General features: G+C 41.2%; 2 protein-coding genes across 3 annotated transcripts in view; one reads left to right on the top strand and one right to left on the bottom strand.

Moving 5' to 3' along the window:
• The window catches only part of LOC104147055 (uncharacterized), a 105,207-nt gene extending 103,736 nt beyond the window's left edge, over positions 1-1,471 (bottom strand). The window contains exon 1 of the mRNA XM_068933741.1: positions 1,465-1,471. Coding sequence (XP_068789842.1) covers positions 1,465-1,471 — 7 coding nt within the window. The remainder of the gene's footprint in view (positions 1-1,464) is intronic.
• Positions 973-21,777, top strand: INHBA (inhibin subunit beta A). 2 transcript variants are annotated; one of them, XM_068935974.1, is made up of 3 exons: positions 973-1,082; positions 3,751-4,327; positions 14,783-21,777. In XM_068935974.1, the coding sequence occupies exons 2-3, from the start codon at positions 3,940-3,942 to the stop codon at positions 15,667-15,669; spliced, it is 1,275 nt and encodes a 424-aa protein (XP_068792075.1). In that variant the 5' UTR covers positions 973-1,082; positions 3,751-3,939; the 3' UTR covers positions 15,670-21,777. The 2 variants fall into 2 exon arrangements, with proteins under 2 accessions (XP_068792075.1, XP_009677709.1); XM_009679414.2 differs by lacking the exon at positions 973-1,082 and having other exon boundaries at positions 3,449-4,327.
• The last annotated feature ends 4,442 nt before the right edge of the window (positions 21,778-26,219 follow it).

Below are 26,219 nucleotides of genomic sequence, written 5' to 3'. Positions count from 1 at the left end.
AGGACATAAAAATACAATTATAAGTACGATTCAGGCCAAAAAAAAAAATCTGAAGGATGGGGATTTTCTGGTAATCAGTGGGTGTTTTGAATGAGTAAAGACTGCATGATCATGCCATTTGTCATAAACGGTACCACATAAATCCAGTGATTATGTGTGTTTAAGAAAGGAGATGGAATTTGGATATGCTTTTGACCTTGTATATATTACTTTTGCACTGCCTAATAGACACAGAATTATTTCTGATTTTCACTAATGTAAACTGAAATCCAAATTGAATTTTATTTCATACGTGTTAATATCAAACTTGCAAAAAAGATGATGTGTCATTCATTGTAACTTATTTTTAGCAGTCTCAACAGTTTTTAAGTGTGATGCACTCTGCGTGTAAGGAAGCCATGGGACTTGGACAACAGCAATATGATTCATTTTTGAAGAGCTTTAAAGGTACCTCTAAGTTAACAGAAAGAGATTCTAAGGGATCGCACAGAGACTGAATCCTCCAAAAAGGATTCTGAATCAAATGCATTTTCCTGAATTTGAAAAAAGTCCAGATTTGCACATAGATTATCTGATATTTCCTTGGTATGAAAGAGGAATAAAACAATTTGCTAACTAGTAATTAAGTATCTGGCAAATACTGTATCTGAACTAAATCAGTGGTATCTACATCTAATAATATCTATATCTAGCTATGCAATAAAACAAGTTGGAGTGTGTCTTCCTGACTCACAATGTTTGCTTTCAGTCTGATTTGAAGTTCTGTTCTTTAAATGGGTACAGAGATCACCACTACAAGTTGAATCCACGATATTTTGTCATGCTAGACAATTAGGAGTTTCCATTAGATAATTACCAGAAGTATGTCTCATACAGGAAAAACAGTCAATTGCTGATGTAACTGGATTAACCAATCCCGCGCAGTGATCCGGCCCCCTTACTTTTGACAGACATTATTTTGTGAGTGTAGACATGAGAAGTACAGTATAAAGCTTCGCATTATGAATACCACAAAGAGGAACTTGAGCAGTTCTTAATGCACAATACAGCAGTCTCCTTCTGAGAGTGTGAGGACTGGAGAGGTAACAACTTTAAATCAGTTTTTTTTTTCTTTTAAAACTAAAACTTTTAATTAAGGTGCATGTTGTTGCATATTGTCATGGATGCTTTGAATGAATGCATAAACAGAGCTTTGCAGCTCATGAAATTTTATAGAAAGACTCTGAACCATCATTTCTATATTTTTAAGCATGAACATATATACGTGTATGGATGTAAGTATGAACGAACTATATATAGGCACAATCAGTAGACTCGCTTTTAGAAAATAATGTTTTATATAAAGTTCTGCTTTAATGTTCAGTCTATAATCATCATGGCATGCAAGTATAATATGCTATATCTATACGTAATAGAGACTGTGTGTAATAAGTGTACCTAATATATATGGCAAGCAGCGCATACTCCGCATCACGAAATCAAATATACATATCTATATTTTATGTTGCTATATGCCTGTCCCTTACTTTTCATCAGACACTATTGGGATAGGTGCTATGTGAGAACTATAAATAACCGCTCTAATTATGTCATCTGTTAATACATCTAATCATGAATGCATATTTTCCTCTCAAATTATTTTTTCATCCAATTAAACTTTTACTTCTATTTCAAGCTGACTTTCAGACTTCATATAATTACAACAGACTTTGGGCTGTTCATGAGATCCAAGAAATTTAGATGTATTATAGTGAGGTTTGTGTTACAAAGATGTGTTTATAAGAATGGCTGCAGGGTTTATAATGCTGACAGACCCATAAGTGTAACAGTATATAACAGTATAGTAACTGAGGTCAGTAAAACACAGATGACGGTGTACTGTAGATGCCTTATAACAGTGAAAGACTTATAAAAGAGCTTAATTGAAAAGGACTTGCAATATATAACATTTGTAAAACTTTGGTTGATTGTTCAATTACTTCTGTATGTTTCATTTACTGTAACTATAATTCCTTGCCTGTCTCTCAGACCATGTGCCTGTAGTCATCTCATGGAAACTAGAGAACTTACAATGCTTATATTTATAAATTACTCCTTTCCACTAAAATGCAATGGCTGACAGTAATGCAGTGTAAGTGGCATATTTGCTGGGTAGGAGGTAAGCACACCTGAGAAGACCGAGGTGTGCAAGGGAGAGACTGAGAGAAAGGAAAAGAAAGAGGGTGAATACCAAAAAAGTAGAAGCTGCTCTAAGAAAATCTATTAACGTCAAAGTGCGGCGGGGAAAAACCTCAGAAGTTTGGCTCAGTAAGCCGTAGTTCTCTCCTTCTGCGTTGCCGAGTTCAAACCTAAGGGAATGTGTTAACTTCGTCCTTGCTAGATAAGGAACAGAAGGGAGACGCTGCAGAATACAAAGGCAAAAAAAGTCACGGCAGTGACACAGGGAATGCTTTTGCGGCGCAGGGGGAAAAAACCCTCGCTGGCATAAACTGGCAAGGATGTACCAACACTTGTTGAAACTCTGGTTCCCCGTGGCATTTTCGATCGCTTTCCATTTGCAATGTCTTATTCTGATATCGTGATTGCTCTGTGTGGTTTAATTGAATGAAACGAGAAGTGCCTTGCAATACCAATGGGCCAAATGTAGATGATCTTACTCAGCCTTCACTCAGACAAAATTATTATTGGCATCAGTGAGGGATTTGCCTGAGTCAGGAGCAAGTATAATTTGGCCAGATGACATGTAACACTTTTCATCTTCAAAGCATTTTTCAGACGTTACTTGATTAACCCCAAACCTAAATATATCTGCTTGAGAAACGCTAGGCACAGGCTAGGGCAGAAGCAGGGATATTTCTGGTGCGAGGGCAGTACCTTAGCACGTCACAGATCTGAGCTCCACCACCTCTCGCTCGGGCTTTCAAACCTCACTGCATCCTGCAGCTGGAGAGCGTATCAAGTATTATATAGCCCACCAAACAACAGCGTTATTTTGCTCCCGTCAGATCTCTTGCCAGTGTTGATAACCTCCAGCATTGAAAAGTGAGCAGAAAAGACCTTTTCTCTTCCGCTCGAGGCAGAATAACGTTCTGCCCCAAATATTTCGAGCCCCTGCCTCCTGCCCCCTCTCATTCACAAGCTATTTAACATCTCTTGCTATCTCTAACAATACCAGACAGGACCTAGAGCAAGGTGCTCATTAATAAAAGGTTTCACCGTTTTCATTCATTCATGTTTCCTCTGTTTAGTTAAGCCAGTGATACTGTTGAAGGAATAAAACAAACAAAACCAAAAAAAAAAAAAAAAGAAAGGAAGGAAAAAAAAAAAGGGCGGGGGGGGGGGAAATGACAGCCAGGAGTCAAACTGGGGTGGGGGGGGAAGGGAGTAAATGTACAGGAGAGAAAAGAGATTTAGAAAGGGGGGAGGGCAGAAAACATGAGTAGTGATATTTGAAGAGAGGTGTGTGTTAGGGGAGCAATGAGCATAAGGAAGCCAGCCTGCCTGTTCCTCCCCCTTCCTAATCATAGCCTTTACTCACAGACAAAACTCCCTCCCTCTCTCATTCACTCACTCACTTTAGGCCAATCCGTCCTCTCTCTCTCTCTCCCTCTCTCCCTGTGTCTCTCTCCTACTCTGAGACAGAGTCAGAACTCTTCTCCCTGACAGCCACAAACATCTACAGCACTTATTGCATGCAGAGGGGGAACCTGCAAACAAAACTTCACAGAAAACTTTTGGTTCTTTTTCCAGAGAATTTGCTGAAGAGAAGGAAAAACAAACAAACAAACAAACAAAACAAACCAGCCCAAAAAAAACCAAACCAAACCAAACCAAACCAAAACAACAACAACAACAACAACAACAACAAAAACTGTGCGTGAAGGGGGAGGAAAAGCAGGGCCTTTTAAAAAGGGAATCACAACAACTTTTGCTGCCAGGATGCCTTTGCTTTTGAAGAGAGGATTTTTGTTGGTGCTTTCCTGGATTATAGTGAGGAGTTCCCCAACCCCAGGATCCGAGGGGCACAGTTCAGTCACTGACTGTCCATCATGTGCCCTTGCCACGCTCTCCAAGGATGTGCCCAGCTCACAGCCTGAGATGGTGGAAGCAGTAAAGAAGCACATACTGAACATGTTGCACTTGAGGGACAGACCTAATATCACCCAGCCGGTGCCCAAGGCAGCACTTTTAAATGCCATCAAGAAACTCCACGTGGGAAAGGTGGGAGAGGATGGCTATGTGGAAATAGAGGATGATGTTGGAAGAAGAGCCGAAATGAATGAAGTTGTGGAGCAAACCTCAGAAATCATCACTTTTGCGGAATCAGGTGAGTGCTTCGAAAACAAAACTGTAAAATAGCCTTTCTGCCAGAACTGCAATTAACTTCTTTTCTTCTCCTCAACAATAATGTTTTCTGCAAGGTTACAGGAGGAGGCTTGGGGGGAGGGAGAAGGGGGAATGGCATCGGGGTGGGGGGGCACTCTGAAGGAATTTGATTTTTCTGACTTAGTCTTGGCTACAGATTACACTTGCTAAAGACAGACAGCCACACAGTGAGGAAGCTCTCTAACCAATCTCGAGCAGAAAGTCAGGCTGCAAAGGAGTCCTCCAAACTGTGCTTGTGAAGCCAGAGTACTTGCATTAAAGTACTGGACTGCAGGGCTGATGGTGAAAGAAAAAGGACTGAAACCTTTTCGGAGAGTTTCTAGAGACAGAAAGTGAGCTGCCTACTATTGGAGAAACAACCCTTTCATGTAAAAATTACAGTGGAAGTTACAAAATCGGACGAAGCAGCTTTAACTTGTAGAAGTGAGAGGGCATTTTTGTTTTCAATTTAACACAGCATCTTCGGCAATAAAGAGTTGCAGGGACTGTCAGATGACTTCCACAGAACTGGACAAGTTGCTGTAGCTGATCCAATTTGTAATCCAGACTTCTGCAGAGTGGGAAAAAAAAGGGTTCTGTCCCTAAATCACTCCTGCCAAAGAAATGCAACCTTCATAGGGTATATTTTGAACTATTTCACAGATCTGTGTTCCCTGATTCTTACATAGCAAGAGTTCAGAATACAGATATTCACTAATAGCTCAGACTCACATCATCTGCCTATAGGGAACAACTCGAAAGTTCTACTTTAATGTCTTGCTCCTAAATGAATAGGACCAGAACTCATTTTAATCCTATGTATATGTACATGTTAGTATATGTGAGTACGCTTATACATGCATTGATATCAATATCCTGCAATATCCATGCCATCTAACTAACAGCAACTTTTTATGATGATGTCTAGCCAAAGCATTTTTCCTGTTGCCAAGACGGTTTTAAAAGAATGTCATTGTTTTGTTTGGTACAGCATATGGTAGGCAAAGTATGCAAAGGAACTCCAAGCATTTTTGTTTAAAAGTTTGCTGCAGCAGTATAAACAATTAAGACAACACTCAGAGTTTCCAGTCCTGAAAACCTGTTGACTCAGATGTTCTGTTTGCAGGAGAGCCATGCACAAGAAGTGTGCATGCTTTTAAGAGCAGACATTCCTGCTGGCTGTCCGACTTCCAACTGTACAAGGAGCCCTTGCCTTTGGCGTCCTTGTCAATGCGCACGTTATCAGTTCTTTCACTATGAAAGCTCAGGCTTTTCCTTTCTTTCGTTCCCTCCACCTCTGAAAGCAGATAGAAGATGTCAATGCAAGTGATTATTAGAAGCAGGGGTGGCTCGACCATAGTTTAGAAATGAGTTTCTAAAAGCAGTGAAATCTCTAGGCTATCTACAAGTCGGATTCCCCACCTGGTTTTCAGCAGTTCGCTCTGAGCACAGTGAAACACATATGGCATGAACAGTGGTTTCTCTTCACTGTGTGAGTCCCAATCATTTGTAAACACATTATTGTCTCTCCTGAGCTCTGACACAAAGGAATTTGGAATTTGATATATGCCTACTCAGTACGACACTCTCCAACGGCAGCTCCTGAAGCCATTGGCTCACAGGCTCACGTGAGCAGCAAAAATCGTGCCATTGCCCACACACTGGCCAATAGTCCAGCCACCAATCGCCCCCACCCCCGTTGCAAGCCACCCAACACTAACACGTCAGTTAGTTTGATTTACATACCGGTGTCTTACCACTGCCAGCCAAATTAATTTACTGAGCCTTATGCTATGGAGTTGCCCTGTTGAATGTCTTGGGCACGCACTGTATTCTCACGGCTTTCCTCCCAGCGCTGCTGCTCTCCACTTTATGCTAACCTCGTTGGGGAGCCGGGGCAGGAGCCTTCAGCGGGCTGCTCTGGCCCTGGTTCCCCTACCTGCTAGGCTTTTATCTGGGAGGAGCAATTAGAAACGAGAAACCAAGTTCTAGGCTTTTGGCTTATAATGGAAATGTTAACTCCACGCTGTGCAGTTACTGCAAGCTACTGAAACGTATCTTGCATCTGCAGCCATTCATAGCTGGCATCTCTCTCACACCAAGGATCCACCGCACCTTCCAGGCACTAATGCTGTAACAGCATAAGTAGACTACCTGGGACCCCTTCCGCTCACATGCCAAGAGGGTTAAGTGTCAGATATTAAAGGAGTGTGATTGTTCTGTTGAGGAAAGTGAGGCAGAGAGAAGACAAGTGACATGTCACATAGGCAGTATGAGGAAAAAAGACAGGAATAGACTGTAGCTACATGGACAGTCCCCACTGTCCTGTAAGAACTGAAAAGAGCAGGGGGAAGTTTTAAGCACCAAGCAGGGGAAAAAGGGTGTTACTCTTACACTCAGGTTAATGTTCTTCCTGCTTGTAATGTGAAACTCCCACCATCTAGAAAGAGGGGAATAGGAAATCAATGAAAATGAATGGAAATATCTCACATGGTATCAAATAAACGTCCATGGAAAGAGAAATAAGAATTTAGGCTTTTTGTTCCTTTGGGTATGATTTGACACAAGCCAGCCATTCGCCCCATACCTTTCAGAAGCCACATTTACTACTTGCTTTCATTAAAAAAGTAGTATTTCCATCCTTCATCAGCCATAGCCTCAGACATACAATGAAATGGAGTGAATGAACAAACAGTGCCCTGTGCACGTGGCTCTGGCTTGAGACTACTATTTTATAAAATGGACTAAAATTCAAATGAGCGTAGGCTACGGACAACTGGAGGGGAAACTAAACGCAGTGAATTTGTCTGAAGCACAGGTGTAGTTATGTCCAGGAAATCAGCAAAATAGTTGGCAGGTAGTTTTCACAGCTAACAAATCCAGGCAGATCTTTGCAAAACTAATGACCGCAAGTATTGGGCAAAAGTTTACAAATGCACCCTACTGTCCTTTGGCACTCTGACAAGTAAAACACAAAAATGATTTTCTACTTGCATATCACACTAAGATTACTAAGCTCGATTAGTGCTGCTATGAGTGTAGCTGTGCCAGAGCTCTGTGGCTGACTTCAAGGTCTTAAAAATTGTCTTTTGAGGAGAGGGATCATATACATTCTTGACAAGCAAATCCAGCACGTTCCATAATTGAGATAGCCAGCGCTCATAAAATATGGTTGGCTACTAACTCTTTCATTATTTTAAGCAGATAGCTTATTAGGCAGACCTGGGATTTTGCCAAGTGAATTTGATCCTGGCAACTGAACTACCAATGAAATGGGTTGCTAACATCAGCCCCCGAGAGGGTGATGGGAGTTACTGGGAGGAAATACTGAAACCCAAAAGCCTATAATTAAGAGAACTGTCAGGAAAAAATGAGAAGTGTGACAGCTATTTACACAGCTTCTCCCTTTTTGTATCACTCCATCCTGAATTCAAGGTGAATTGACTTTTCATTTAATATCTGCACTCGTGTGTGCGCACATGTACATACGCGCTCACATCTTTTCCTAGCAAAATACTTAGTGCTATACGGCAAAGCTAGCCGTTCAGGCGGAGGGAAAGGACGGGTCACTTATGCCTCATTTCATCGATTCTCTTTCTCAAGGAAATGTATTTAACGCTAGGGATATCGGCGCTGAATAAAGAATGGCCACGAGAGGGCACACTCCAAAGGCTTTTTGCTCCACGCAAGGCAACCTCCCTGCAAGCCCCTATTTTACCTAATTGGATCCTGAATCCCAGAGAACTTTGTGCTTATCTGTAGCTTCTCCGAGTGGAGCTCTCGTTTCTCTCTTCCAGTTTATTTAAAAGGCAGAGATTCACTGGAGTGCAAGACTGCAAGTAAAATAATGCAGTGGAAGGAAACAGGCAAAGGCAACGGGGAGAAAGATAAAAGCTGATAAACTGCTGGGTGCTGAAGTTCTGGAAATCTAGAGAGATCAAAAACGATTATTATTATTTTTTACAAGATACTGAGAAATGTGACCGTGAATCATCAGCTGAGCTGATTTTCTCACATCTTTTTTTAATGCAGTCTCCTTGGCTTCTAGAAAACAAGCCTCTTTCCCCTTGATTTTGTTTTTTCCTTTGCATACTTTATCAAAGATTTCAAGTTTAACAAATGAAAGCAAGTTACTTCCAGCAGAAGCAAGCCATTCTGTATTAATCTGTTTCACTGTATCAAAATGTGAGAATTCCCTGAGGCTGGCTGGTCCCAGAACAATTTGAGAAAGCGCAGACAAATCTGAGAAGGTGGGAACCAGTTTCGAAAAAGATACCTGAGAGAGAGACAGAAAGCACTGCGTGTGTCCATCTCTGTGTACAGTTTTCTATGCGAATGCAGCTGGGTATATATGAATACGCATTTGCCCGTATCTGTATGTAAGTGCATGTGTGTCCATATGTACGGGTATGCCACGGCTTGCACACTTACATACTCCTACCGTTGTACCGGCAGCGCTGTAAGGTGAACAGATTCCTACCTATAAATATGTGCATTCAGGTGCCTGCTTGTGTGTGTGTGCAGGATGCATTTTTACACAGCGTAAGTGTAAATTCATGCATGGATTCGTGCTGAGGAATTCTTCTCTCTAGGTATGTCTATATGTGTATGAAAAGTCGGTCTTGTTTAACGCGACAGAGCTGTACAAAATGTAATTAAGTCTACTGGAAGCAATTGCAAGTTTTGCTATTCAGCTCAGTGCTCTTAGGACTTGGGCCTTAGTGCACAGAAATTAAACATTCTCATGAAAAGCGAGTGGCAGCTTCTGATCCACTTTTTGTTGGAATTTTAAAAAAGTATTCTGGATTTGTGCAAAGAAATTTCTCCTCCTTTTTTATGAAAAACAAAGACTCAATACTACTTTAACCTTGAAATATGTTATTGGTGCCACTGACCCTAAACTTTCCTTGAGCTGTTTTAGATAAAAATTATAAAAGGCAAGTAACAAAAAGCCCACCAAACAAACACCTTTTTTGTTTTTAAATATTTAAAGCCGTGTGGGGGAAGGGCTTTCCATTTGGAAAGAACTGTAAGCTGTGGATGTAAAGTGCTTCCCTCTTGACAAAATACCGGAGGAGAGGCAAGGTTCACCCAAACTGAATTATTTCACGTTTTAAATGACCTTGTCAATGCCCCTTTGGGTTTGTTTTCCAGGAAAGTTTTAAAACAAGGTTGCTGTTGCTTCCCCCCCCCGCCCCCCACCCCCACAAATGTGTGAGGACTAGTCATTTTTCTTATTTTGTGTTTTTTGGTTTTAGGGTTTTTTTTTTTTTGCAGCGGCAGAAATCCCCTTTTGCTTGCAGCAAAGGGTAGGGGGACATAAAGATTTGGTGTTTGTTATTTGTGTCATAACTGCTCCTCCCTTTGTAAGCGGCAACAGTCACCCAGCCAGCGAGGCGAAACAAAACCAGGCAACTTAAATGACCAGTCACATACGAGGGGTAATGAATAGTTAGAATAAATCGTTTGTCAGCGGTCCATAGGCTGAAATGCGTTCATATAAACGGCCACTGCCTAATCGCAGTAATAACACATTTGTAATAATCAGTCTGCCTAGGGGATAACTGCTAGACGATAAGAGAGCTAAAGTTACTGAATAAATTCTGCACTGTGAACAATTCATCTAAACTCTAGTGGTCACTCATTAGTAAACATTTTGAGCAATTATCTTTCAATAACCACGCTCTTCTCTTCATTCTCTTTAGAGGAACCTTTCTAGTAACCTATTTTTTTTTTCTGTCTCCTGGGGAACGGAAATGAGAAGTGAAGAGAAGGATGCTTTTGAATGTAATTACAGATTGGCACGCAGTACAAATTCCCCCAAATCTAAACATAGGCAGTAGTAAAGTTAGCAACTAAAAAAGGAAAAAAAAGCTCGCTTTGTATGGAAAAACAGCTCACTTACAGTATAACATAAAAACGGCTCAAAATTAAGCGGCAGTAAAGAATAGAAATTTAAAGTAACAGCATCTTCACATACAGTGAGCATTTGCTATGTGAAATTTAAATATTGTGTATTAAGAGAAATTAAGAATAAGTCATATTATAATGTCAGGAAGTATAACCCACTTTCATTGTGAGAAAAGCAGCCTTAAGCATTTAAAAACATATGGTTATGGGGAAAAAAAAATCCTTTTAACTATCCTAGCATTTTATTCAAATTCTCTTAATTCTACAGATTAGACCCTCCCTAGTACGCATAGATAGATTAAACCAACGGGGCCCGACCTCGAAGCACACCGTAAATCCCAAATAAAGAGGCTTTGACCACACACTGAAAGGCAGCAGTGCTCAAGGAAGGGTCATGAGCCTCGGCGGAGGAGTGCGCGTTAGCAGCTGGCTCCCGCAGGAGAGGAGGGCACCCGGGCAGGCGCCTCTCCGCTTTCTCCGTCAGGCGCCTGCCCCAAAAAGCTGTGTGAGCACCACTGAAGATCAGATCCGACGCTAGCAAACGCTCATGCTACACAGGCTGATGCCTCACTTTCTTTCCATTCACTAACTCCTTCCATAAACCTGTTACTATATATGCCCGATTTCTTAGGGCTTGGTATTTTTCACCGTTTTTCACAGTATTTACCAGGGTGGCTAGCGCTGCTATGCAGTTCCCTTGCAGCCACGGCCTCTTCCCTTCACTCAGCAGTGAAGCAGAGAGGTGGCCTCTCCAAGGTTTTGGGAAGGGGAGAGGAGGAGAAGCAATCAAACCAGGCTCAGAGTAGTCCCCTGTCTCCTTTTCCAGCTGCTTTCTACTATGCTAACAATCTAGGATGTTGACACTGCAGTTTATATGAGCGTTGAAGTGATGAAGGCATTACCACTGTTGGGCTGTGGGTCTTTCCACATGAGTCAGGCAGGAGGAGCAGGATGATTAGAAATGGAAAAAGACCCTTGCGGATCAGCTGTTGCAGATGAAAAGTCAGGACAAAAGGAGAAACACAATATAGTTACGGAAGAGATGCCATCCCTAACTTTCAGTAAGGTCTCTTTTTAACTTTCAGCTAGCTGAATAGTATAGATTTCTAAAGATTTGGACAAGGTCGTTAACTTGGACCAAAAAGGAAGACTGCTAAATCCCTAAGCAAAATTTGGGGAACATGAAATACAGCATAATTTTTATCCTGGAACACTTGAAGAATTCATTTTCTCGTAGTCACAGAATCTTTTGGAAATAAAGACCCTGCTGTAACGTGAATGTGCGCACATATTAAGCAAGACCCAGAGGTCTTAATTCAGTTTCAGCATAGGCCAAACTGCGATTTCAAAATGAGCTTGTCTGACCACAGTGACCTTATAAAGCGTGCAGGATTCATACCATTTGTGCTGTGTGATCGTAACACTCTAATTCTGAATGCGGAGAGAATTCAGAAAAGCTTCCCTTTTTTTTCCTAATGTGAGAGTGTTCGCATCTTGCTCTGTAAGGATCTGAGAAAGGGAAAGATCCTTTTAATTGTTATAAAACCTTTTATTAATTATGTAGGTTTGAGGACTTGAGTATTTTGTTTCGTGCAGAAATATTAGGCTCATGTGAGCTTCCTGCATTTTCTTTCGCATTTGTGTGCGAAAACGTAGCTAACCACACACACGGAGGCTGTTATGCTAGTAGAACATGTCTTACGCTAGCTTGCTCAAACTCAGGAGCAGGGCAAGGAAAAAGCGATGCAAACATATTCAGACACGCTCTTCGTACTATTCTAATATTTCTAGTAATGAGGAAGAATTCAACTTTCACACGTACAGGAACATATGAAAAACTAATTAGCAGAGTTCTTGAGATCTTGTTTCTTTCATGTAATATCTGTCAAAAAGAGTGGTTACATTGCTACATTTCTGGGCCAGTGCATAAGGTAATATGAATATTTACTGCTGGAGGTATGTCACTTCGCAACTATTTTCATTTCCCACTAGAATGGAAATAACAGAATGTGAAATATCACGCATTAGCACTTAGCGGCATTAAGTTATTCTGTAATACAGGGCTGTCCAGCCTCTCTGATCAGACAGGCCACACAGCTTCTCCCTCTGTGGAGGAAGGGCTGCACACCTCGGCCGCTCTCCTCTGAGCACGCAACCAGGCCTGTTGCCCATGTGTGGTAGCTTGGTCTGAACCGTCTCTTCTTCCCCAAGGCCTCCCTAGGTAGGGACAGCAAGCAGCAGAGGGCCAGAAGGAGAGTCCTGGTGACAACAGCCCGCTCTTAGCCGGCACCCTGCCTTTGGGGATGGATGGTCCTCACAGGCCATGAAAGTATCTAATATAGCATACTCTTTATAACATCTCTTATTATACAGCCAGACTCTTGAACCAGGCTTCTTTTGCATTTGAGGATGCTTGTTGTACACCACTTTATGCAGTGCATCCCTGGGAAGGAGGGGGGATTAATGCCTGTCACACACCTGCTCTAACACAGCTGGCAGCTTTGCCATAGCTTAATTTCTAGAATGGAAACACTGGTGTTAGCCCGTAAGGGCTAAGTAATTACCTTTCAGTCGTTACTGAATGACTCTCATTTAAAAAAATAAATAAATAAAATCTCCACACTGTCCCACAGTATTGATCAGTTTGCTCTGTCTTTTCTATAACTCTCTGTCCTCTTCTAAGGCCCAGTCCCACTGGTTCATTTAGCTCCCTGAGAAATTCATGCAACCCGCTTTGGAGACGGATATCAGCAAAGTCTGTTAGAAGCAGTTAACACAAACCATGTGTTTTCCTATCTCACTGACAGTTAAAGTCTACAATTTCACACTCTCACTTAGAGGCAAAACAAAAACAAAATGCTGTGCCCTTTGGCCACGCTAATTCAGAAACGTCTGTCTCTTTGACCTGAGAGTGCCACCAGGGAAAGCTGAAGATACCAGTGCCAGGACTTCACAGAGAAGGAAAGTAATAGGTAGCTCAAGGGGCAGTGCAGCCCGCGTACAGATTTTAGAAATCGGGGACTCTTGAATTCTCAAGTGAACACAGGATAGATGTCTCCTGTGACCTTAACCCATTTCTGTCTCATCTGAGGAATGGGGGGAGCCAGGAGACGATTAGGAAGCTCATGCTTTGCGTGGTTCTTTGACAACAGAAAGCAAGGATAATAGCATTGCTGCCACAAGAGTGATTTTTTTTCAATATGCTTCCACCACTTCAGTTCTGATCGCAGTGCAAAATTCTGGTTCCCTGAGAAACAAAATCATTGCGTAGGGAAACGGATCAACATCAACAAACGTGGGTAGGTTCAATAGCAGTATCAATGACAAATCAATAACTATGAATATTGCTATCTAACTAAGGTCAGGTATCTGTGTATTTCAAATCGGTGACCCTAGTCCTTCCTGGCCTCCGTTCTGAGAAAGAAAGACAAAAAGATGCCAATATGGCTTTTTCTTTTTTTAAGAAAAAAGTATCTCTCTTAAAAAAAATAAAAAACACAGCTAATTCATTCTCTCTTAACTTCTTCATGCTCTAGTGATCAAATCATAGAGCAGCCCTTATTATTCATTCCAGCTTCTGCCAGGGATATGAGCTCTGTATCACAGAAACTCCCCCTCACCATCATAATCATCATCATGACATCTCAGCAAGTTGATACAATTATGCCAGAGAACCATCCCCATAATTATACAGTTCTTTAGCTCATTTCTTAGTGTATTCACCATTACTATAATCACAGCAAGTACAGTGTGTTAAATTAAGAACAGGATCTACAGGTAACATTTCACAGAACGAAGAGTCTGCCTGCTGTAATTCTGCAATTCTTTACAATGTAATTCTGCAAACCTCTCAAAATTGAGGCCTATATTTTAGTATTCCTTTGTTTTTGTAACAATTGACATTTACAGCTCGTTTTAAGACCCACATGAAGTATGGTGTTTTACAGAGGGAGAAAGGACAGATCTTGCTTCAACATCGTTCCCAAAGAATTGCCAAAGAATTGGTAGGACTGGAACTTGCTCCCCATCTTTTGCTATTAGGCACAGATCTGTATGTGTAGGAGATATGCTCATGAGCTGTCTTCACAGAAGCATTTTTGCCTTTCAGCTAACAGTGACCACAAAAGACAGCTCAGGCAAATGAACTCTTAGCAGCTTGTAATGCTTATTTGCCATTAAATGCTTTACACAAACCAACATAAAGGTATCGTTACTATGCAAAATATACAAAATGCTTCAGTTAAAATACTATCCTGGAAAACAACAGGCAAATACATACTTTGCTAAAGAGGAAATTTTCCCAAAAGAGAAATGTAAACTTGGCACAGAAACTCAGGAGAGGAATGGGTGAAGGAGGGTTAGAATAGAAAAATTAGAAAAAATTATAAAGTAGCAAAGTAGGAAACCTAGGGAGCTTCATGCCTGTGGTAACAACAAAATCTCTTTGACAGAATGCAAGCAGACATACTAATTCGTTCTCCTTGTCTATTTTCATTTACCAACTCAGGCACACCCAAGAAAACATTGCACTTTGAGATTTCCAAGGAAGGCAGTGAATTATCGGTGGTGGAACACGCGGAAGTGTGGCTCTTCCTGAAGGTCTCCAAGGCAAACCGGAGCAGGACAAAAGTGACCATCCGCCTGTTCCAACAGCAGCGGCAGCCGAAAGACAACTCTGAAGGAGCAGAAGAGTCGGAGGATGGAGGGCTGAAAGGTGAAAGGGGCGAGACTCTGATTTCAGAGAAGGCAGTGGACACCCGTAAGAGCACTTGGCACATCTTCCCTGTCTCCAGCAGTGTGCAGCGACTCCTGGATCAAGGCAAGAGCTCCTTGGATGTGCGGATTGCCTGCGACCTGTGCCAAGAGACTGGAGCCAGCCTGGTGCTACTGGGCAAGAAGAAGAAAAAGGAAGATGATGGGGAAGGGAAAGAAAAGGAAGCTGGAGAATTCACCGGAGAAGAGGAAAAGGAGCAATCACACAGGCCCTTCCTGATGATGCTCGCCCGACAAGCTGAGGACCGCCAGCACAGGCGGCGGAGACGAGGCCTGGAGTGTGACGGCAAAGTCAACATCTGCTGCAAGAAGCAGTTCTTTGTCAGCTTCAAGGACATAGGGTGGAGTGACTGGATCATTGCACCTACAGGATATCACGCCAACTACTGCGAAGGAGAGTGTCCCAGCCATATAGCAGGCACATCCGGTTCATCGTTATCTTTTCACTCCACTGTCATCAACCATTACCGCATGCGGGGCCATAGCCCCTTTGCCAACCTCAAGTCATGTTGTGTGCCCACCAAGCTGCGGCCCATGTCCATGCTGTACTACGACGATGGCCAGAACATCATTAAGAAAGACATCCAGAATATGATTGTGGAGGAGTGTGGCTGCTCATAGACACACGTGCGTGCAAGACCCTTCTCTGTTAAGCTGAGAAGCAAATGTTGTAAAAGCCCAAGAAGAGGAAAGACCTGACACGGTATAACCTTTTTGAATGAAACAATCAACCGAAATAAAAGCAAAAACAAAAACGAGAGAGAAAAGAGAGAGAGCGAAAAAAAAAAAAAAAGCTGACTTGTGGAGGATCAGAAAAGACTAAAGATATACAAAGGAAGAAAAAAGAAAGCTTCATGAACCAGGGCTTGAATGAGATGCATTTGAATGGCGGTATGGGTTGGGGATTTCCCCTTCCTTTCAGTATGCTTCTTATCTTATTAGATAGTATATTAAACATTACTTGTAACAAGGGGAGTTACGTTCCCTCCCCTGGTTACCCATCAGTTCAAGCCGTGGTAGCAGCTCATCTAACCTGCAGCAATTTGGACTAAGTCCAAAATGTCATTGAAATTCCTTGAAAAGCCATGTGTATGAACACTACATTCACTGGCACTTTCCCCCCAACAATTTACCAAGGAACTGAGTTATGTGTGTAGTGTCTGTGTGGATATATATGTGGCTATGTATTTATATACATATCTCTATACATACACACACTACACGCATATATATACTTACTTATATTGGTAAAGGGACAATATTGTGCAGGTGTATACACCTTCATCTTCTGCACTACATTTACAAAAAAAAAAAAAAAGAAAAAAGGAAAAAAAGAAAAGAAAAATGAAGAAAAAAACAAAATAAAAAATAAAAAGAACGAATGAAAGAATAAAAGTTACATTTTGTAAAGGTGCTTACAACGTTAGAACTATGCAACCTAGTTGGTTTGAAACTGTTTACCTGCGAGAGAAAGAAAAAAAAAACAGAAAGACTTTTTTTTAAATGGAAGTAACTTGTTTTAAAACAAAATTCTTCAGTGAGAGATACTTGAAAGGAACATGTTTGTCCAGTTACTGGAGCCAAACATTTCTATATTTTGTAAAAAAAATTTTTAATCGTTTACTATTTGCACTACAATGGTGTCTGACCTGTCTAATCCTTATTTAACAAACATTTGCAAGGGAGGGTGGTTGGGTGTGGGAGGGGTTGAGAGCTGCACTTATTGTGAGCTATACAAGAACTGCTACAGCACACAAAATAGCTATTTTTATTATTATAATTATTATTATTATTTTGTACCTTAAAAAGAATAGACACATACACCAAAGACATTTGTGCGAGCCTCTAAAAAGTCTGTTTGTGGTTGGTACCATTCACCTGTAATGAGTTAGGGTCCGAATTAAGGGTCAGTGGGTTGATTACATTCAGGCTAGTATATCTGTTAACCAGTTCAATTCAAATACTGCCCTCAACAGGAAATTGCGATTTGAAGTTAGCTCTGGATTTCAAAAGCCCTGAAAAGCCTAGGGATTTGGATCCAAGGTGCTTGGATCCAACGCCCACCTAGGTATAATTGTACTCGTTTTGCATGTACAACACTAAGACTTTTCCCTGCTGCACGGCACCTGTGCAGTGCTGGGAAACAACTTGATCCAAGGGATATACATATATATATATGTATATATTTCTGTATGTATATATGTATGTATACACAAGGTATAAGCACTTCTGGCTTCACTTTAATGTTCTTAAAACAATGAATGTTTGTGTGCAAAGCACAGTGTATTGAAAGACTGTTTGTTTGTTACTAACACGTGGGAGGGACACGTGCAAAATAGTATCTGCGGGAGAGACACCTAAAGTGCTGGTGTACGCTTCGACAGCACTGGTGTAAAACTGCAAGCAACCTTGGGCCCTGCCCGTCATCGCCCCGGCAAAGCGTACAGAAAAAGGAAGCTGTGGTAGGATTTCTGTTTCAAACGCAGTCTGTAGTGAAAGACTGGCTGCCTCAACCACCACCCTCTAGCACGGCAACTCTGACGGGGTTTGCGCGTCCAAGACCTAATTTTCAGTGTCCGCACCTAACCTGAAGGGTCCAACCCATAGGGCATAGGTAGATAGGTTGTTAAAAAAAAATTCTGTCATCGCTGTCGTATTTAAAAGATTGCTAAAGTTTTCAGCATTTGTCTTTGGCTTAGGGGGAGATGAGAAGAGGGAACGGGAGAAACCTTTAGGCCCTGTTTACACTGAATGCGATAACCCTGAGCCTGAAGCTGCCGACTCTCACAGGTTTGCAGGACCGAGCCCTTGTGAGGTGCCTTCTGGTGAGTCGGGCTTCAAAACGCCCCTCACCGAAAGAAGCGCCAACGCGGCCCCCTGCCTCGTTGAGAGCACGGTTTGTTCAAAAAGTTTTTTTTTTTTTTTTTAATGTTATAGCACAATTTAGCCCAGTCACGTTGGCTAGGGACAGCGTGTAAGCACCTTCATGGCCAGAACCATGCTTCACCAGTGTAATCAGGGCCTTCATTTTTGTCAGCCAAAACTGTTTGTGTGCGCGCGTGCCTGTGTGTGTTCTCCATGTCTGTGTGTGTGCATATGTATGTGCGCATGGGCGCATGTCCATATTTGTATGTATCAATAGAAATTAAAAAAAAAAAGGGGAAAAAAAAGGAAAAAAAGACAGAAAAGAACAAAAAAAAGCCCTTTCCTCTGTTGAATAATTATCAACATACATGCTTATAGCTAAGTTTTCTATCTAATTTATTCCACAGTATTTAGATTGCATAGTACAGCTAATGGGTTATACATTTATGTACTTTTTATACAATGCATTTTTTACAGACTTGTTTGCAGTTTGCAAAAAAAAAAAAAACCTTTAAAAAATTGTAACAATTGGGTAAACACTAAATTTGTCACTAAAGCATTCTGTAAAATATCAAGGCTTTCTGATTTAAATTATTCACAGAAGTTTGTTGGGTTTTTTGTGTTTTCTTCCTGGGGAGAAGGAGGGCGGGATACCAAATGCTAGTTAGGAAGGAAAAAAAAAAATCATTTAAAAAAGAAGATGCACAACTAATTTATCTTTATAACTTAAACAAACCAAGTTCCTGACCCTGCTTCACATGAAGCAAGCGGCTGAATTGCTCTTGATTCTTCTAGAAGCAGAGCCAGGCTGTGCAACGGCAGGGGCAGAGACATTGCCTATGACGGCTGCTGAAAAGAGTACCTTTTATTTCACTGGGCTTTGGATGAGGCCTTAAAACTGTAAGCGCGCTATCCCAGAACCCTTACTCGGGTCACTAGTCTCACTGACCGCTCCTGGCCTCCTTGCGAGAGTAGTAAAACTGCTCACAGGAGTAAAGGCAAGCGAGAGCGAATCGCAGATTCGTCTCGCTGTAGACAGCTTGGAGAGAGGAAGGATTTTTGACTGAATGGCACCTTACGCAGCAGCTGATTAGTTAAAGCTGTTTGCATCACGGCTGGTCTCTGACTCTAGCGGCAAGGGAAGCAGGTGATAAGGCTCACGTCAGCAAAAAGTATCCTCAAGTTTGATTAGCTGGAGAGAATGGGAGACCTGAAATCCCTGCGTCTTCCCCTAAGCGACAATGGCAAAACTCCCATAGGCGGCAAGCCGAGTAAGATGCGGCTCACGGTTTTCCTGGCCAAAGCAGACAGAGCTTTCAAAAAGAAGTTCGATACTGATACTAATTCTGATGCAAGCTTTTATGTGGTGAACGGGGACTAGCCCTGCAAAACATTAAACTAGCATGAGACAATTCCCAAGTGAGGAAAGAAAAGAGGATTTTAGATGTGGTGAGTGTGTTACATGATAGATACACCGAAAACAGAAGAAGGTTTTCAAATCAACTAGTAACTGTTCCTAAGCCCTGCTTTTTAGCTTTCATTTGTGTGTATACCATTCTCAAATTTTAAAGGTTTCTCCCTCCAATCTCTAGATTCAGTCATGGGGTTTTGATTTGTGGTCAGAGTTATTTAAAGCAGGGGGAAATGAAAAAGTGTATGATAAAATAAAATAAGAAATCAGGATGTTAATCAAGACTGACTGATTCCAGCAAAACACCCCACCCCTGATAATTTGGTTTAATTAAATCTGCATGTACTTAAAATAGCATTAGAAATTGTTACCATATTTGACCAGTTCTTCAAGGGCATGCAGTCTCAGAAATAACTAACTTCTCCTTTCAGGTATTAGTATACCAAAAAAAAAAAAAAAGCCTTTAACTACTAACACATTCCTTTCCATATAACTCATTTCCTGTTTATATTGAAAATATATTTTCAGTATATATTTGATCATTGAAATGTATTTGTTCCGTGCCTCCACAATCTTCTTGCTTCATGGTTGACCACATTTGGTTGTCTTTCCCCCTCCCCAGGTCAGATGCTCACTGTATACAAGGCCTAAGGAACTGGCAGAAGTACACGTTGAGAAATTTCTTTGGGAGGGCTGAATGTATTTGTATTCTTGGGGTTTTGCAAAGGAAATGCTTACAGATGCTTACAATTATTCTGCAGTTATATGTCACAGCAAAATACTGATCTAGGGCCCAAAACCGTAGAACTGAATGAAATGGGAGTTTTGTCATTGACTTCAACAGAAAGAGTCTCTTACCAATCATTGCAACATAGTACTCCATCATAAATACCTGCTTTTTTGTATTTAGTTGAGATTCAAGCCCTCAGATTCATTTCACTGTAACACCACCAGGCCAAGGAGAGGCTAGCAGCAATATCTCTGAGTCAGAGAAGTCCAGGCATCTGTGAAGTCTGTGTGCAAAATGAAAATTTTTATGGACTACAGTTACTCATGTGGAATAGTGCCTTACTCTGTAAGCAATGCTGTTGATCTCAGAGGGTCTCCTTTCCTCGAAAGTAGGAACAAAGTGAGCAGAATCTATTTCTGGAGCGTAGGTAGAAGAGATGTGGTGGAAATCATTAAGTTCTTTAAGTTAAACCTCATGTCAAAATTGTGCATCAGTATAAGAATCAGATGCTAATCACTTTCCTTACGCTGAGAAGGACTTTACTCCCCACGTGCTCTCGTTGCATCACATGGGGAGTAAAAAGCTGTTCAGTATGAGTGAATTACATCATAATTTGACCTTTCACGAACAATTAGAAGCAACATTTTCATGGGCAGAAACAAACAACACTTCTGGGTTATATAGCTATTTATTTTTTGAAATACAGTGAATTTGTATTAATTCTCAATGGGTTTTTTGTATTTAAATGCTTTCAAAAACAATACATTGACGATGGGTTGAAGATATATATATATATGTATATATACATATCATATATATATCTACTATATATATACACACACAACAATATATATATGTATATACATATATATATATATAAATTATGAAAGCCAAGATATTATGAAGCCTATTTTGTTTTTATCATTTTGTGTTTTGTTGTTGATATTATTATTATTGTTATTATTATTATTTTGCATACTACATGCAGTGCTTTAACCAATGTCTGTTCGGCTAATGTAATTAAAGTTGTTAATTTATATGAGTACATTTCAACTATGTCAATGGTTTCTTAATATTTATTGTGTAGAAGGACTGGTATTTTTTTTATTTACATTATGTTTAAAGAGGTAACAGTTTGATATGTTCTCATTTGTTTATATTAGAAGTTATTTATTTTCACGGCATTCCGTCTGATATTTTGATATTTGGAAGGCATGCTACCTATACTTTGTACAGTTAGTGGGCAGTATTCAGCAGCTCCCAGTAGACTTTTAGGCCCTATGTTAAATAAAAGACCTGTTTGGGATTTTTATTTTAGATCTTTCTTATTGGTTTGCCAGGACCACTCAGTGCACTTATTGCCAGACACTCTGCCTGCGTGACCAATGTATTCCTACTGTATTTACCCAGGAGAGAGGACCAAAACCACCTCTGGTGTAAGTCCAGTGACTTCAGTGAAGTTATACCAGAGATGCATTTGGCTCACAGAGAAAATGCTTGTGCAAATCAATGCAAAGAAAAGGCAGAAAGAAAGAAAGAAAGAAAGAAAGAAAGAAAGAAAGAAAGAAAGAGTCTTTGCTTTTGGAAGGGGATTTCAACACGTTAAAAATGTTTGGGTCAACTACTATTTTATTTTACTTTGTTCTTTTTTGTTATCATCTTGCTCTTTCTTATACAACAACAGCAACAACACAAGTGAAATAAATAAAGGGAGTTTCACCAAGCATTGTGTAATCGTCCCTTAATATGTATTCCTGGTTGGGAAATACACGGGAGCTGGGGAAACAACAGAAAAATTTTACCTTAGAGGGGAAACATGTAGATGCCTCTTAGGATCGACAGCATGATGCCTTTCTCTTTCATGTGACTATGCTAAAAGTAAATTCACGTTCATGGCTCTACATGTAATGGAATTTTAAGTTGTTCATTTCTCCTTGTGAAATGCATCGAGTATAAAAGATAAAGCCAACTGCATCTTCTCTCCGCCTGCAGGCTGTTAGGTCTTCAACTACCATCACCACAATTCCATCGAATTACCAGGAATTAGATGCTCACACAGATAAAAAGATAATTTGTATTAACAAGACGAAATTGCAGGGCTGTCAGTTCACATGCGCAAGGTTATAAACTGACTAGTTGTCATACGAAGTGATCAAAGAGGCCTACACAGGCAGTTGATCCCTGATCCGAGTAAGAAATTATCTGAATACCCTCGTATTTGAAAGTAAAGCTTACTTACAAGGGGTTTTCACCAGTCATTGCATTCCTACGGTGATAAATGGGCTCCTGCTACATTCCAGGGGAGGGAGAATCAGGGAACAGGAATTTTGAGGTTGATCTTTAAACGGATTACTTGCACGGCGCTCAAGCAGAGGCCGCAGCAGCTATTAGCTACCCTTTCAATAAGCAGACTCTGAAAGCCTTTCTGCAAAGGCTGGCAAAGTGATTTGCATTCCTCTTACTGAGAGCAAGTTCTCAACAAATCAATGCAATCATAGCTAGAGAAAGCCTTTGTCCTTAACAGTTCTGTAGAAAGCAAAGACATGATTGAATATTTGCTTTCTCTCCTTTGTTATGATAACTATTATTACTATTGCCAAAAAGGACAAATCCAACTGGCTTTGGAAGTTTCACTAGCAAAATAAAATTACAAGGGCTATTTCATTCAAAATGATAACCGATTAACCTGATCTAAATGAAACCTATATTCAGGTGTACAACGGGAAGTTCTCGTTCTCTGATGTGTCATCCACTGTAGCACTGAACGGGGTAATCCAGATTTTTTCAGTTTTCTCCAGCTGCTTGATTTCTCTTTAAGAATGCTATGGAGAACTGTTGCTATTGTAGGGGTTGGTTGAAGTGCAGCAGCTCAAGAAAACAGCGGAGAGTTAAAAGCTGCCTTTTGCACTGGCAGAACAATCTGTTAAAATTGAAAAAAAAAAAAAAAACAAAAAAAACCCCTGCCCCAAACAAATTAGGCCCAACTAACAATACACAGAGGCAGATAACACCAAACGATGTTACAAAACAGATCTATAGATAACCTCTATACTCAGTGTGGATTTCCTACCTCAGAGGAACGTTTTCACGCTGCTACTTGGGCTATGGAGTCACTGTGCTAATGGCAGAGTATATCGTGATTTTTTTCCCACGCTTGTCACAGGACTAATAGCGTCAGTGCCTTGGTAGTCTCCGTGGCTGCCCTCAGGGATCTCTTTCTCACCTGAGTTTGTCTGTCTCCTTGATTTCAAGTACTGCCTAGGGCTCAGAGTGACTGTACTCTCTTATGCTGGTGATAGAAATACAGCACTGTGATCGAATCCACGGCTTGCAAATACCTGCCACCCAGCCTCTATGACCTCCGGGCAGTTCATGGTTTCAGAAGAGCTGTCTCGCGTATCCTCACCGTTTGACCACATTTCTTCTGTCTACTATTGCTTCTCATCAGCTTTGTTGGGATTACGTTGACTGGAAAAATAGTGCACAAAACTGTCAGCTGCTCGAGCATCCCAAACCCTCTCCGTAGGACAGAGGGGACAAGGGAGCTGTGAGGTTTCCCTTTCCCCTCTGACAGCGGTTAGCACCTCCAAGCACCCAAAGTGGAAAGGCTGGGAGAAAGTACCTTTTTCTTACACAAGGTGTAAGAGGAGCCGAAAAGGGGGAGCTCACCTTCCCACCAACTTTATGTTGCCATTGGAGATTGTCACCATAGCGTGTGGACACAATGGCAAATGCAGCATAAACATTGCAACTCCGTATCAGGAAGTGGTGTAACTATTACTCTATGTGCCTGAATCATCCAGTCCCTATTACATGAGAAAGTTACTCTGTCTCCGAACAGATAGAAATGTATATCACCAGAGTTATGGCCTCCAGAATTTCCTATAACAGCAGACAAAAACAACACAGCAGCTTTATTCAAACAAGAAAAACATTCAGAGGAAAGTTGGCAAGAGATACTAGGAGAGGTCCCTAGAGGGGCTCGTGAGCAGACTGCTCCTCCACAACTTATGCATATACAAGAGTGCTTCTTACGGCTGTATGAGGATGCATTTTATAGGCCGAGGCTTGATCTTAATGAAGTCAGCAGGGTATTGCAGAGCTGGGCTAGCTTAATTGAAAATAAAATTAAGTCCTCTTTTTCACGGAAGATCACTGAATAGGAAAGCGCAAAGAGTAAGACTGTAGATGACAAGGGTGCTTTTACAAACTCCATTTGAAAGTGATCAAAGTTGAGTACCTTTGGAAAACATAAAGATAGCCCAAAATTAGGGTGGAGGTAGAAAAATCTCCCTCTTCCAAAATGCAGTTTCCCAGGGTCGTTCTACCTAAGGAAGCCATTGGAGGGTGTAAATCTTAGTTCTTCTCAGCTGAGCTGCAGGTCTCCAGGTCACTGACCCTGCACTTCCCATCATCACACTGTTTCCCACTAGCCTCCTAAGTGGGGCAATGCAGGAAGATGACACAGCACCGAGTTCGGGCGTCACACGCTCACCCTTTGTGCCACTCTGACAGTGTTCAGAGGCCACAAACCTACCTATAGCCCTGGCAGACAGATTGGTTAACAGGTGACAAATCAAACTATTTCAAATTTCAAAAATTTCTAGCACATGACACAACCCTCCGAAGCAATTCAACCCTGCCCCAGGACTGGCAAGTTACCTTGGTATGAATCAGGTTTAAATTTGTCATGCTTTCAAATGCATACCTTTCTGTACAAATCCTACTCCTTTCTCACGCTTGCAGTGGACAGCCTGGTCATTTGTACACAGCTGTTGTGGCGAAATTGGCTCCAGGCTTAGGCTTCAAGCTTTGCTTCTCCATTTATATTTCCATAGCCTAAGAAAATTCTCTCAGGGCCAGCAGCTTTATACCACCCCCACATGTCTGGGCAGGAAGGAGAGGGATCAGATAAATAAGTTAATTCTATCAACAAATAAGAGAGATTCCCAATGGATAGAAACTCCAGGCCCAAACAGGAGAAGCCCAGTTTTAGCTCTGCCCTGCCAACCGCTCAGCCAGGGTACCAAAAGGGCTTGCAGCACGCTGGGAAAAAGCAGAGCGACCACAGGGAGAGGAAACGCAGTAACAGGGGGCTTCAACCACACCCAGGCAGTAAATGTCCCATCAGGGCGTAACGCAGGGACTAAATTTTTCACTGTCACAAACAACCTCTTCAGGCAGCAGCTAGGCAGGGAACCCACTAGAGAAGAAGCAAACTACTATGCAGAACCTGGCTCAAAAATTTTTTATCAGAATATTATTCTGAAATAGTAACTATATTGTACTTAGGTTTGTTACAGTGGCCATAACAGTTCTAGCTGTCCAGCTGTCAATCTACCTCCCCTACAGCACTTTGATTTCAGAAGGTGACACTGCAACAACATATGAAAACTTCAAGGAACTATAAGGGACAGCTGAAAGGGTAAAATATTTCAAAGCAGCTTGCAGACTATTTAAAGATACTGTATTAGAGGCATAGAGTAGATGCATAGGTACTGTAAAAAGACCCCAAAAGCCAGTATGGCTAATCAGCAGAATAAAGGCTTATGTAAGTGAGAAAAATAGAAAAGAACAGAAACGTCAGCAAGTTAATTCTAAAAATATAATACAGAAGGTTAAAAATATCTGAGTACCTTGCAAAATCCATAACAACTATGAACGAGTTAAAAGGTCAAATTACATAAACACAGGAAGAGTCAGTGTGGGTTCTGTAGATGGAAAACCTGTTTCAGAAACGACTACACTTTCTTAAAGGTATCAACAAGTATGTGGAAAGGAAAACCCATTGATATAGTTGGCTTGGATTTTCCAAAAGGCATTTTCAGAGACCTCTATTAAAGTTTCCAAGCTGTCATGGGATAAAGAAGGCGGCACTCACATATGTAATTAGCAGGCCAAAGGGATGAAAGAAATGGAGAGATGTCATCAGTGCGTGGCTCTGCCTTACAGCCTGGGCTATGAGCATAAAAACCTGAAAAGGGGGATGGAAAGTCAGATGCTAAAGTTTCCTTACAATATTAAGTTAATCAAAATAGTAAAGACAACGACAGATTGCAAGGAGTTGCAGAAGATAACTGTAGAGTAACGCACAGAGGAAAAAACAATGCGAACATCACACACACAGCAGCAAGCTTTGAACCGTTCGCCCTCAGGAAAGGGGCT

Source organism: Struthio camelus, chromosome 2 (genome assembly GCF_040807025.1).
Source record: "Struthio camelus isolate bStrCam1 chromosome 2, bStrCam1.hap1, whole genome shotgun sequence".
NCBI classification, from domain to species: domain Eukaryota; kingdom Metazoa; phylum Chordata; class Aves; order Struthioniformes; family Struthionidae; genus Struthio; species Struthio camelus.
The sequence above is the reverse complement of the archived record's forward strand: the minus strand, read 5'-3'. Positions and strand labels throughout refer to the sequence as shown.

Coding starts and splice junctions, on each gene's coding strand:
- INHBA (XM_068935974.1), top strand. CDS start 3,940: ATGCCTTTGCTTTTGAAGAGAGGATTTTTGTTGGTGCTTTCCTGGATT. Junction 4,328..14,782: donor CATCACTTTTGCGGAATCAG/GTGAGTGCTTCG, acceptor TTACCAACTCAG/GCACACCCAAGAAAACATTG.